Genomic DNA, 14980 nt, shown 5'->3' with positions numbered 1-14980 from the left:
TGATAGTGATCATTATATGAGAATCATGGAGTTAGAACATATTTGAACAGAAGGTTTAGGTTCATAGATAGCCTTAGCAGGTAATGAATTATAATTATATGTACCTTGTTCTTTAAATAAAAAGAACTTCCTTCTTATTTCCAAAGTCATACATGCCCATTGTTAAAAATTATAAGTAAGCACAAAAGAAAATATCTTTCTAGAAATTTGCTTAATATACTTACATTCCTAATACATTTATAGTTAGAAGTATTCTTGTAAAGTAGGCAGATAGATTTTCTATTTAATATTTGGATTCATTAAGCATGAAGTTAAATTAATTTATATTAGGATGCCTGTATGGTTTTAAAATCTGGTCCTCCAGAAGATTTTTCAGAATTGTTTTGTAGTCTTTTGTTGAGCAGCAAATAATTCTTTCCAGATCTTCTGAAATTTGTGGACTATATTTACTTTACTGTTTACTCACCTAGAGAGAAAAAATGAACTTTGATTCTCTTGGTATATTAGAGCCTCATGAGTAATTAACTCTCCAACAAAAAATTGGCTGATTTTTAGTAAGCAAGTACTTCCTAAAGGTGATCCAGTGGACTAAAGTGCTTATTGCTTATAAATTCACTGTTTTATGGATAAGTAGCAAATACTGTTTAAATACCTTGTGGAAACAGAGAATAAGGACTCACCAACCTGACCCTGACTCCAGTGATATGACTTTGGGGTTCATTCTTGAGGCCTACAAGTTTTACACTGGACTTTTGAGAGCTAGATGCCACTCTTAGTTTTATTTTCACTAAAATTCATTGAGAAAAATACCTCTGACTAAAAGATAACATCAAATCTAAACTGATGAAACAACTGTGACATTTGAAGGTTTTAAAAAATCCTTATAGAAATGAGATGACTTCTGGTCAAGTTGATTTGCCCCATCATAGCCATTTATCTAAATAACTAAAGCAAAGTGGTAGAGCTATGCTGCAGGAGTTTGAGATTTATTACCAGATTTTATCCTAACAATTCTCCCTCTTTCCTCTGCCTGAAGTTCAACACTTTCATTAGTTAAGACTAGATTTTTTTGGTTATTTAAATCTCATGGTAAATATATTGGATAATGAGAAAACCTCTAGGGTTTTAAATTTGTCTACACAAATTAGTTTAGTGTAATTTCTACTTAGTTCCTCCAGTATTTATTATTTCATGCAAAAAAGGAAAAAGGCTGTTAGTCTTTGAGTGTAAGAATTTGTTAGTATTTGGGAGAAGTGTCATGCAACCAGTGGACACACATTCATTTCTTTTTTTCTTAAATTTTTTATTTATTTTCATTTTTTAAATTGATTTTTAGAGAGAGAGAGACCTAGGGAGAGGGAGAGAGAGACAGAAACTGATATTTGCTGTTCTATTTATTTATGCATTCATTGGTTGTTTCTTGTATATGCCCCAATTTTATTTCATTTCATTTTACTTGGCTAGTTAAATAACAAGTAATGTTAAATACTGTGGAAGCCTGATTGTTTTATACAAACAAAATTATTTTGAACTAAACATATCTGATACCTGACTTTCATCTTAAATTCTAGCAGATGAAAGTGTCAGATGCCTCTGTTGGATTAATAAAAAACAAATGTCAAATGGAAAAATTATTATAAGCTTTAGTTATGTGGGTTTAAGGGGATAGATTCTGTGAAAATCAAGGCTTTAATAGTGGCTATAATTGGAAATTTCTTTTTGTTATAAGGAATTACAGGTCACTTTATACAAAATTTAGAAGTTTTGTATAAAATGAAACTAATTAAATACAATTACATCTCTCCCCCCCCCCCCGGGTATTTTAAAAATGAAGTGACTGCATTTTTCCTCAATAAAACCTGAAGGTTCTCATTGTTAAGTAAACAGAATACTGTATCTGGGGTATTAGCCTTTTTTTTTCCCCAAGCCCGCAACCCGGGCATGTGCCCTGACCAGGAATCGAATCTCCTGGATCCTCGGTCTTTTCTCAACCGCTGAGCCACACCCGGCTGGCTGCCTACTGCCTCTTAATCAATGATTAGCTAGTTTCTGTTAGAAATGGCCAGAGCTTTGGAAATTGACAGTTTTTAAGTAGACCAGTATATAATTTTATTGTCAATATATAATGACTGCTTATGAATGAAGGAGAATGAAAAGATCTATCCAAAGCTAGAGGGAGAGATGGTGGAAGCAAATTTGAAGAGGAGGAGGAATAGGGTTTATTGCTTTTGGTTTTTACAGGTGCACTTGCTTTGCTTCATGAAACACTTGGACACACAATCATTTCTTTTTTTCTTAAATTTTTTATTTATTTTCATTTTTAAATTGATTTTTAGAAAAAGAAAAATAGAAAGAGGGAGGGAGAGATAGAAACATCAATTTGCTGTTCCATTTACATATGCATTCATTGGTTGATTCTTGTACATGACCTGACTGGGGACTGAACCCAAACCTTGGCATATCGGGATGATGCTCCAATCAACTGAGCTACCCTGCCAGGGCATGCATTAATTTCTAATTGAAGAAATACTGAAGCAGAAATCCTGACAGGACATTCCTAAATTCTATCCAAGTATGTTTAACCTACTCAGGGTTATTCAAAAGAAGCGGTAGCTGGAGTTTTATAGTAACTCATATTTCATAAAGTATCTAATTGTAGATATCTGAGAATTTTTGTGTTTCTAATACTGGCTTGAAGTAGGCATGGAAAACTTCTTTAGGCTGCAGAAATTTCATTCAGTTTTACTGGTTTAACCTCAAAGAATAAATTATTTTGCTAAGATAACTCTGGTAATTGCCAAAGTTAATTTATTTCAGTTCTCATAATTTAAGTTAAGTCAGGTTTCTATTTCAGAATACAAATATAGGTTTACTGTAGTGAACCTATCACAAAATATTAAATTATATTAATGATTATAAATGGCTAACTTGAGTTTTAATTACTACTGAATATGTTTGGTTTGATGATGCTGGGATATGGAACTTTTGATAATCAAAACTAGACATCATAGTATAGCATACATATTAAAATGGGCACAGATAACACAGGAAGTTTGTTTGAATGAAGGCGGCCCACAAATTGTGTTACTCTAAAATGAAATGGAAACTCACTTATTGGAATAGTTGTCAGGTCTTAGATATGGACCAAAGATGTATGTTTATGTATTTTTTAAAAGAGTTGAAAAGTTTATTTTTAAATTTCCTGAAAATGTCTTTGAGTGTTGTATTTATTAATAGTGAAATTCTATTTATTTGTAATTTTAGTGTAAAATTTTAATAATTTCAAACAGTGAAATGCAAGGTTTATTAAGAGACGGAATATATTTTCCCTTTTACTAAATCTTCTATAAGACCTTTTCTTTCTGTCCTCAATGCCTGTTCCGAGTCTTTCAACCATTTGCAGCAGTAATCTGCTGTAGTTGGCCATTTCTTATTGTTACATTTTTAGGAAATTTGTAAGCTGGTTGTTAAGCACAATCAGTATTAAAAATTAAATGATCTAAATTTACAGTTAGCCCTGTTGGGCATGGCTCAGCGGTTGAGCATCGACCTAGGATCCAGGATACCGCAGTTCGATTCCTGGCCAGGGCACATGCCCAGTTTGCGGCCTTAATCCCCAGTCGGGGGCGTGCAGGAAGCAGCTGATCAATGATTCTCTCATTATCTATCTCTCTCTCCCTCTCTCTCCCTCTCCCTCTCTCTCCCTCTCCCTTCCTCTCACTGAAATCAATAAAGATATATTTAAATTTACAGTTAAATAAATTATATTAAAAAAAGGTAATAAAAACTCAAAAGTTATCACTACATAATTATTTTACATCTTACTATTTTCTATGCCATTAAGGTTATTTATGCTCATTGTATGTGAATGGTAAACATTCTATATTATGATATGCAACATATATCTCTTCCCAGCTATGTGTTTAATGACTGCACATTTGGTGGCTTGTAATTGGTCATAGTGGGAATATTTATTTACACCAGAGAAATTGGCAAATGACATGTCACTTTTTTTCCTTTGCTTTTTGTTTATCTTGGAGAAGGGATGGTTAAAGATTTGCCAGCACACAACACCATTGCCTGCAGTCTGCCAGCTTTTGATCTTCCTGCTTCTAGGCTCTCCTCCCAGCTGTTTGTCTTGTACAACTCACCATACTTAATTTTCCTAAATAGGGAAAGCTGAGCATGGTAAAGGAAGAACTGAAGTCAGAAGACTGTGGTAAAAGTTTATACTTTTTGCCTTTAGTAATGGACAAGTTTAGCATCTCTGAGCCTCCATCATTTTATCCTTAAATTAGGAACATTATTCCCTTCTTGTTCTACCTAACAAGATTTTAAAATTAAAATCACAATATGCTAATGTTCGTGAAAGCTCCTTGGAAAGTGCTATATATACTCCATATACATATATACATATATATACACACACATTTATATATGGTGTGTATATATACACTATGTGTATATGTATGTATACACACACACATACATATACACACACATATAGTAGTAAACACTTGCTTCACTTTTTCACTTTTTGGCTTAAGTTTACAAAGGCTTATAACCAACAAGATAGAGTTTGTATCCTAAATTGCTATCCTCAATTTTTCACAGCCTAACTGCCACCTATATTCCAAGGTTACTTCCAATGCTTATGTTTGATACTGAATGGCACCAGGTGGGTGTGACATCACTTTCTATATGATGCCCACTGCAGATACTGCATTATCATGGTATTTCTTTAATTGCTGTATCCAGACAGTTCCCAATTATTTTCATTGTTGTTCTCTAGGAAAAATTAGCAATAGACCAGACTGGGCAATAAAGACAAAACCTAATTATCATCCTTTTTGCTAATGCTCTTGTTAAGATGCAAATATTGCAAGTTAATGGAAAAAAACCGACACATTAAAACATTGTCACTCATTGGTATCTTGACAAGAAAGGGTTGGTGAAATTACTTAGCCTTCAAATTGGGCCCTAATTCAGTTCCTTTTAAGGAAGGACAAGTTGTAGAAACATCAGGAATAGGGCAGGGGCCAACTGAAAAAGCTGGAGACTAAGGAAGTGTAAATAAGAAACTGGACTCTTGATTTTGGGAGCTAACATGAATTTTTATAAATTACCAAAGTCTCAGTGTCACAAAATTTTAGACATCTCTGAAGAAAGAAAAAGATGCTAAGGGAAAGAGCTATGTTTGGGGACCACTACTTGTAAGTTCAATTCCTTCAGTAAATGAAATTTCACTCAAGAAAGATCTTAATGCTCAAATTTCATTTAGAAACTTCTCTCTGTACATTATTTGTTTCATAATTCTTCTCCTCCCTTCCCTCATTTTCCTTTTCCTTCTTCGTTTTATATTTTCTTATCTCTGTGAAGATTATTCTGCCTTGTCCATAATAGTTAGAAACAATGTACTTGAAAATAACTGGGGTATCCCGCCTATTTATTTACCATACTGGTAAGCTTCACTAGTTTGTCATAAGTTGTTATTTATGATGTAGACTGAGAAGAAAAATATAAGAAAATTATGATCTCCATCCTCAAGTAATAATTCAGACATGATAATTAAGTAAACAAACTGATACAAACTACTCATTAACCCTCCAGCTGTATATAGACAGTTCATTAAACAAATAGCTCATTGCTGAGTATCATGTGCTATGGTAACAAAATCATGTAAGGGTGTTGATTGAGAGTTTACCTTCTTATTCACAGGTCATTTTATATTTGAAATAGTAGAGACTGACTTTAGCAATTATAGCAAGCTTTATAAACTCTATCTGGTTATTTGGGGGCTGTGCTTTGAAGAACACTTCTAATACAGAATGTTTAGCAGTTTGTTTTTCCCTCTAGGAAGAATTCTACCATCTACAGTCACATTATTTCATAGGTGCTGGTGTTTTATACAGATGTGTCCTATAAGACATGAAGCATCCCTGGTGTTTATATATAGGTTGACTTATATTATTCATATTTACAGTATGTCTCCACCTTTCTCCATGTGCCAGAAGATTTGAAAGGATATCAGATTCCAAGTCTATATTAGAGACAAAATCACATAAATATTTCAATCTGTCCTTCTCTTTATTTTAGCTGGACTACACCAATTTTGAAGAAAGGGTACAGACAGCGCCTGGAGTTGTCAGACATATACCAAATCCCTTCAGCTGATTCTGCTGACAATCTCTCTGAAACATTAGAAAGGTATGTTCATGTACATTGTTTATTAGTTGGAGAAAGTAACATTATTAATTACTTAGGGAACTGACATATTAGAGGTCTTAATTTGTAAAATAGCATATTTAAAATAGGAGCATCTTATTTTCTTACTGAAGTCTTGATCAATTAGGAATTAAACAGTGAAAGGATGAAAGAAATGCCTTTTTTTTCCTGAAAAATACATATTTAAAATCTGAGAAGTTATCTATCTTTAAAGAACATTAGATGGATTTTGTGAAGACTAAAATAACATCTATTATGAAGGAAATTATGTATATTTACCTCCAAAATCATAATATTTGAGTATAAATGAAATCTTAAGGTAATAGCTATTGGATAGCAAAGAAACATAAAAATTTCATAATTTTGAGTACATACTGACAGGTATGGTGTCTCTTCTCAGCCACCTTGGGAGGAAAGCATTATTATCTCCATCTCACAGAAGAGTAAACTGAGGCTCATAGAGTTGATGTAATTTGCCAGTTAATGATTGATGAAACCAGGGTTCTAGCCCAAGGTGTACAATCCTGGCCTCCCCAGGAACAGTGTTTCCCATTACAAGAAGTCCCTTTTTCTAAGAGTACGGGTTAGAATCCTTTGATTGCCAGTGAAAGAACCCAGCTTAAGTAAATAAAAAGAAGGAATTTATTGGCTCATATAGTCTAACTGTATGAAGGCCTAGGTAGAGAACTAACCTTAGGGACTCAAAGGAACCAAAGACTCAAATATCACCTGGTGCATATGCCTTGTGTTGGTTTTATGTTCTCAGACAAGCTTCCTCCATGCAGTGGATCCTCAGAACTCCTTGCTAATATCTTTACAAATCACAGAGAACAGAGCTCTTTTCCCTTGGCCAAATGTAAAAAACTCCAGAGACTCTGGAGTCACAGGCTCACTCCTTGGACCAGCCACAGTCTATGGATGAGTTAGATAGGGTCTTGTGCCAGCAGCACAGGGTCTGATACAAAATGAAAGGGAGAAGGGAGAGAGAATTAGCAAAAAATAAATAAAGACAGAAAAATAATAAAAATGAAAATTAGCTACTAAATTATTGCACCAAAATAAAGTTGAATAGACTTGCAGTTTGTTTACTTTATTTTCATTAAAGCCATCTAATTCTTTTTGACATTTTTAAGGCAAAGTAAGATATTAAACCTTACTTTTTAAATTTTAATTGAAGAATTAGGCTAGTGGGATTAGAAAATTCACATTTTCAAGACAAAGGACCAATTTCTACATCTCTGCTAACTTCTCTTAGACTACAAATAGTTCAAATCCCCCCATTAAAAAAAAGTTCCCCAGCTTTGCCTTTCCCTCAGGTCGCTACCCATATTCTTTTTTTTTCTTTCACAGCTAATACTTCTCTGCTCTCCTGTCTTTTCACTTGTTCACCTTTTGTTTACAACTCAGCTCCCTAAAGTATGGTTTCCATGTGTACCATGTTCCTAAAACCACACTGATCAAGGTCACCAGAGAGAGGCCCCTTAATTGTGAAATAAATGACATCTTTCTACACGACTTCAGTGTTGAATATTTCTTCCCACCTTGAAACTGTTTAGTTAGCTTTTTCATCTGATTCTTCCTTTGAAGGAGAAGCTGTGTCTGCCTCCATATTTACCTTATTGTGAGCCACTGAATGACATGGATGGGAGGCAAGCCCCACGTGTGTGAGTGAAAGAGTGGGGAAAAGGGTGTGGAGGTAGAGAGAGAGGATAAGGTAATTAGTCATTACAGATAGTAGCCATTATCCATGCACAGAGATTACCAAGCTTGCCTTCAAGTCTCAGTTGTGTGTTCTTCTTTGGAGTAACTACCTGTAATACTAGTAGGTTGATAGTTACAAGAATAGCTGTTGCTGTAATGCAAAGCTTTTATCTAGTTATTTATCTAGTTCTTGCCTGCGGTTCATGAAACTTTTCATCTCTGTACAGTTTAAAAATGAAGATGAAGGTAACATTTAGAGATATATAGTTTACCCTTTTGGGAAGAGGCTAGAAAGTAGTGGCAGTAACTAAAAATAGTCAGCTGATGAACCTATAATAGTTAAAAGAAAGCAAAACATTTAAATTTCAAAAATTTCAGACTACTTAATTTATATTCCTACTAGAAAATATAGAATTTTATTCTGTTCTAATCTTCCAAAGTCTTACTTTGAAATGACTTTAGTAGTTGAAAATTAAGTCTGATGATATTTGTTTCATACCCTTACATTTAAAAACAAAGTCTACCAAGTATTTGTAATGTTAAGCCACAAAAAAATCCATCTGACATTTTAATCTTGTTTTTGATTTGATGGTTAAATTGTGTAAAATCTACTATAATTCTAAACAGGTGAAAATCAAGAGATGAATGGGGAAAAATAAAATATTTGTTCATTTTTTTTACTTTGTCCCAAGCATAGCAATGCTTATTTATAAGTCATACTTTACTTGTCTACATTTTGTGTTGCTTTTGAGGAGCCCAGAACCTTTCCTTAATGAATAAATGTTGCCTTTTCATGAGGTCAACTCCCTGAAAATTGATATATGGTGGAGCATTGAATTCTGCCAAATATCTGACTGAGCGTTGGTGTTGGAAGGTCTCCACAAATTTTCATCTCTTTAGTCACTTGGTTAATCTTCTTGGATGTACTTGTGTGAGCAAAACTATGTTAAGGAAAAGAAAACAACTCAAATATTTGTTCAATCATCTTATTTGTCCTACCTTTTATTCCTTTGCAGAGAATGGGACAGAGAGCTGGCATCAAAGAAAAATCCCAAACTCATTAATGCCCTTCGGCGATGCTTTTTCTGGAGATTTATGTTCTATGGAATCTTATTATATTTAGGGGTAAGGATCTCATTTGTAAATTTATTATGGATAAAATAATTATTAGGTCACATTCAGCCAGTTACATATATGAATCTTTGTAATATTTTGAAATCATATCTGCATGCTGAATTGTTTCAATGAAAAATAACAAAATTTAAAAATTTGGCAGTGAGGCACTCTTGTTTTCTTAGTCTCCTACACCTTTATCAATGTGAAGAGAGCACCGTGCCTTAAAATCACCAGGCTTTGTGCCTTCTGGGATGTTTCTGAGCTGCTGTCAAATGTGACACTAATCTGTTAATTTTTTATATCACTAGAGCCTCATTTTTTTAATCCTCACCCGAGGATATGTTTATTGGTTTGAAACATCAATAAGTTGCCTCCCGTGCACACCCTGACTGGGGATCTGTCACTGAACCTGGGTATGTGACCTGACCGAGAATTGAACCCAGAACCTTTTTTTTTGGTGTATGGGATGATGCTCCAACCAATGAGCCACCAGGCCAGGGTACCAGAGCCTCATTTTGAATCCTCAGTTATAACCTATCAAAGGCAATGGCAAATTGGAAACTTATTTAGTCTTCAAGGAAAGCTTGTGCACAAATTTGCTTTGGGATGTGAAGTACCATCTGGATGCGCTTATATTCATTTTGGTCTTCATGCTTTGCAGAATTAGCAGTGCCCTAGTGTCTCCCAAAGAGATGCCATACAATTTGCATTGTTTTAAGAATCTATAGTTCAAGCACACCAAGAAAAATACATTTAAAAATTTATCTTGACAAAGTTGACCACATTTATGTCGAGAACATTTTGTGCTACTCTAAATAATCTCCTGGAAAATTTCTTCCAGCTTTTGAAATTATCTATATATCATCTATCTCTATCTATCATCTATCTATCTATCATCTATCTATCATCTATCTATCTATCTATCTATCTATCTATCTATCTATCTATCTATCTATTATCTATCTATCTATCTATCTATCTATCTATCTATCTATCTATCTATCATCTATCTATCATCTATCTATCTATCTATCTATCTATCTATCTATCTATCTATCTATCATCTATCATCTATCTATCTATCTATCTATCTATCTATCTATCTATCTATCTATCTATCTATCATCTATCTATCATGTATCTATCTATCTATCATCTATCATCTATCGATCTATCTATCATCTATCTATCATCTATCTATCTATCTATCTATCTATCTATCTATCTATCTATCTATCATCTATCTATCTATCTATCTATCTATCTATATCATCTATCATCTATCTATCTATCTATCATCTATCTATCTATCTATCTATCTATCTATCTATCTATCTATCTATCATCTATCATCTATCTATCTATCTATCTATCTATCTATCTATCTATCTATCATCTATCTATATCTATCTATCATCTATCATCTATCTATCTATCTATCTATCTATCTATCATCTATCTATCATCTATCTATCTATCTATCATCTATCATCATCTATCTATCTATCATCTATCTATCTATCTATCATCTATCATCATCTATCTATCTATCATCTATCTATCTATCTATCTATCTATCTATCTATCTATCTATCTATCTATCTATCTATCTATCATCTATCTATCTATCTATCTATCTATCATCTATCTATCTATCTAATCATTTATCATCTATCTATCATCTATCTATCTATACCTATCTATTATCTATCTATCTGTCTATCTATCTATCTATCTATCTATCTATCTATCTATCTATCTATCTATCTATCATCTATCTATCTATCATCTATCTATCATCTATCTATCTATCTATCTATCTATCTATCTATCTATCTATCTATCTATCTATCTATCTATCTATCATCTATCTATCTATCATCTATCTATCTATCTATCTATCTATCTATCATCATCTATCTATCTATCATCTATCATCTATCTATCTATCATCTATCTATCTATCTATCTATCTATCTATCTATCTATCTATCTATCTATCTATCTATCATCTATCTATCTATCTATATCCATCTATCTATCTATCTATCTATCTATCTATCTATCTATCTATCTATCTATCATCTATCATCTATCTATCTATCATCTATCTATCATCTATCTATCTATCTATCATGTATCTATCTATCTATCATCTATCATCTATCTATCATCATCTATCATCTATCTATCATCTATCTATCTATCATCTATCATCTATCATCTATCTGTCACCTATCATCTACTTATCATCTATCTATGTATCATCTATCATCTATTATCTATCTATGTATCTACCTACCTACCTTTCTGTGTATTCTTATAGAAACCCACAACAGTTTGGGGGTGAAAATAATTTGCTCAGAAATATGAATAAGATAGTTAAATAATTATCTTTTAAGATATCTTTGAGGCAGTTTCTCTCAATGAGAGCACTTGGAGCTTTGGGAAACAATTTTATACATAGCTTCTGGTTCTGTTGACTTAATTTTTGAAAATATGTTTTGTTGGTTGCTTCAATGACTATATTCTATGTATTTGAATTAGTGTATAAAAGTACAATTCACTCCAGTTGTATCATATAAGAGTGTAACATTCTCAATAAATTATTGTTGGATTGAAGTAAACAATGCTTCAAACAAGTGTTATGGTATGAATAAGATTGGGGTGAAACTAAACATTTTTCCTCTCATGTTCTCCATCACATGCTACTCCTAGTAATTAATATAAGAATAACTGAATAGAAGCTGGAAGAAAGGCCTAATTATCAAGCCCCTTTATTCTCTGTCTGGCATGTGAAATGATTTATCCATCAACCTAGAAGTTTCATGTGAACAAAAGTACTTACCCAAACATGAACGTTTAGATGATACACAAACATATTTATTGAAGTTATTTTTTTACCTTGGATACACAGACCCAAAAATAAATATGCTGTAGTTTAATATTTATTGTACCTAATCTGTTCCAGGTTCAGCATTAAGCCTTTATACAGATTATTTTACTTGGTTCTCCTAGTAAATCTCCTAATATACAGAAAATGAAATTGAGAATCAGGAAAATTATATAACTTTCCCAAAGTCATGCACATGGTAAATTTGAATGCTAGCCAGGTCTATTTAGCCCCAAAGCCTATGACTCTTCCATTACATCAGATTATACTTGCTGCATAACTATATTTATAATGGTTATATTTAGGTTCTCAACTCAAGTAACCAGTCTTGAGTATGTTGAGTTTCTTTGCACCTTCTCAGGAGGCACAGGTTATCAAAGCTTGAAGGTTGAGGATTTTTACTGGGTCACCTCAGGGGCAAATCTGAAGAAGGTTCACAGTAGAAAGCAGGGTAGGAGAATTAACTAGAATCTTCTCACTTACATATACTTAGGGGAGAAACTGTGAAATCCACCCAAGAGCCAGTAGTGCTGAGGGTCAAACTTATAAACAAACTTAAGGAGAAGAAGAATGGAATGGGTGTGGAAGACTGACTTATTCTTTAAAAAAAAAAAAAATTATCTTTATTGTTGAAACTATTACAGATGTCCCCTTTCCTCCCCCCACATTGATCCCCACCACCTCGCATCCGCCCGCCCCAGGCCTTCCCATACTATTGTCTGTGTCCATGGGTTGTGCATATATGCATATAAGTTCTTTGATTAATCTCTCCCCACCACTCCCATCCCTGCCTTTCCTCTGAAATTTGTCAGTCTGTTCCATGCTTCTATGTTTCTGGATCTATCTTTTTCATCAGTTTATTTTGTTCATTATATTCCTCATATGAATGAAATAATGTGATACTTGTCTTTTCCTGACTGGCTTATTTCGCTTAACATAATACTCTCCAGTTCCATCCATGCTGTCCCAAAGTATAAGTGAGCCTTCTTTTTACAGCTGCACAGTATTACCTGGTGTAAATGTACCACAGCTTTTTTAGCCACTCATCTATTGATGGGCACTTGGGCTGTTTCCAGATCTTAGCTATTGCAAATTGAGCTGCCTATGAACATAAGGGTTTCTTAAACTTCTCAAGTTTAAAAATATCTCAGCACAAGAAATCAAAAATCCTTTCATGGGTCGGAGTAAGAGGAGAGGTGCTCCTGAGCTAATCTGAGCCTTGGGCTAGAGTTCTGCAACCAGCAGCACATTCGAAGGGCAAAGTTTATTTGCACCGGCTCAACTTCTACTGATAATGAATGGAATATTGGTGAGGAAAAGAACCAATGGCATAGCAGCTGAAATGTATATGCTGAGAAGGCATGGAGAAGAAAATTAACATTGGCATTGGTTCATCCTTGTCACAGAGAAAATGCTTCACTGAAGCCATGCAGTTTTAAGTAGTGAAAGTGTTGAAAACTGTTTCTTAAAGAATTTACATAATTATTGAAGTGGTTAAAATGAGTGCCACTTTTCAGGGCATCTGATCTTGTAACTCTATTTTTATTGTTGTTGTTTTTTTGTTGCTTACAGGAAGAAAAGGAGAGAAAATTTAGCCATTACAATAAGACTATACTTTTAAACAAAGTATACCAATGCCTCACTATTTAACTATTTACAGTATGTTTTCTGGGTATTCCTTTTTTCCTTTGTGTGTGACATCTTGGTAATTTTTAAGTTCCATGAAATGAGCAGGGATTCTTAAGGTTGCTATAACACTATTGGTAAAAGGTAGACAAACTTTCAAAATGTCCTATACATTCTTAGTCCCTGTAAATCAGGATAATTGTGGTATAATGTTTGATTGGTTTCAGTACTGATTGAAACAGTACTATAACATTTGCTGTAGACCATGAAAGGTTAAGAAAGAAACAAATGTCATCATGAGCATCATGAGGAGCTTGTCTCTCTGCAATGTTGATGTAATTTTAAATCACATTAGCTACGGCCTCTCATTAACTATGTATTTGTTTTTCTCCATTTGACTCAGCAGCCAGTTTCAACAGTCTTTAACTCCTAAGACTCCCAGCATAAAAGAGAAACTGGCTGTTGAAAAACTGAGTGTGAGAGTCAATTAAGGATAAACAGGGAAGCCAAGATGACAGAATTGTGTCAGCAGATTACTGAGAGAATATGGTTATCACAATATATTTATTATGGTAAGAAATTCACAAGTGTTCACTCAAAAATATTCTTGATTCCTAGGCAGCGCTGGGCATATTTCTTTTTATCAAATCATGATACATGTCAGTGCAACTTGGGTCAAATTACTTATATACATTAAACCCTAAGAAGTTTAGGGCATAAAGGAGACGTCTTAGTATTCATGTTGCTAGAGCTCTCAAGTCCCTTAGTTTATATTACAAAGGAAAATCTTTGCCCCTAATGTTTTGACAAAGACATTGGTTAGGTGTTTGAATTCAAGCATACTGTTAAAGAAAGGAGAGTGTTTGGGGGAATTCTGCACACAGTCTCTGGCTTAGGCACTTGGACTTACTTATGCCCTTTTCACCTGAGTAGCTACCTCTGGCAAATCTTCTAGATGCCCGTCATGTATGATTTATTTTTCAGATTCCTCTCCCATCCTCACTATCCCCCACATTTAGCTGCTTCTCTAACCCCACCAGTGACTTACATGCTATACTCCCCACACTCACTCTATATCCTGAAAATACCTCCTACTGTAACCCCCATCTCTAACACACAGGCTGTACTTCCTAGTGCTACCACAGCATTCTGCACTTCCCCCAGTCCCTGCAACAAGAAGATTTGGAAAGTCATGGTGTTCAGATTTCTTTGAAACATAAGGATTTTTTACTTCAATCTGTAGAGTTAACAGTAGCCCCACCCCAGATAATGTGATTTAATTGGTCTGGGATGGCCCTGGGATAATAAATAGTTTTCTCTGAAAAAGTCACCAGGTGATTCTGATTTAGGTAGCTAAGCACCGAAGTTATCACTGAATACATTTGACTTTCGCTAGAATTTAAGGTGAGCGGATTGGGG

At 34.0% G+C, this 14980-nt stretch overlaps 1 protein-coding gene across 1 annotated transcript in view; it reads left to right on the top strand.

Annotated features, from left to right (window-relative positions):
• Window positions 1-14980, top strand: part of CFTR (CF transmembrane conductance regulator) — a 224194-nt gene that overhangs the window by 32170 nt on the left and 177044 nt on the right. The window contains 2 exon segments of the mRNA XM_016196929.2: window positions 6097-6207; window positions 8943-9051. Coding sequence (XP_016052415.2) covers window positions 6097-6207; window positions 8943-9051 — 220 coding nt within the window.

This window comes from Miniopterus natalensis, chromosome 10 (genome assembly GCF_054644295.1).
Source record: "Miniopterus natalensis isolate mMinNat1 chromosome 10, mMinNat1.hap1, whole genome shotgun sequence".
In the NCBI taxonomy this organism is placed as follows: Eukaryota; Metazoa; Chordata; class Mammalia; order Chiroptera; family Miniopteridae; genus Miniopterus; species Miniopterus natalensis.
This window is presented reverse-complemented; position numbering and strand designations above follow the sequence as displayed.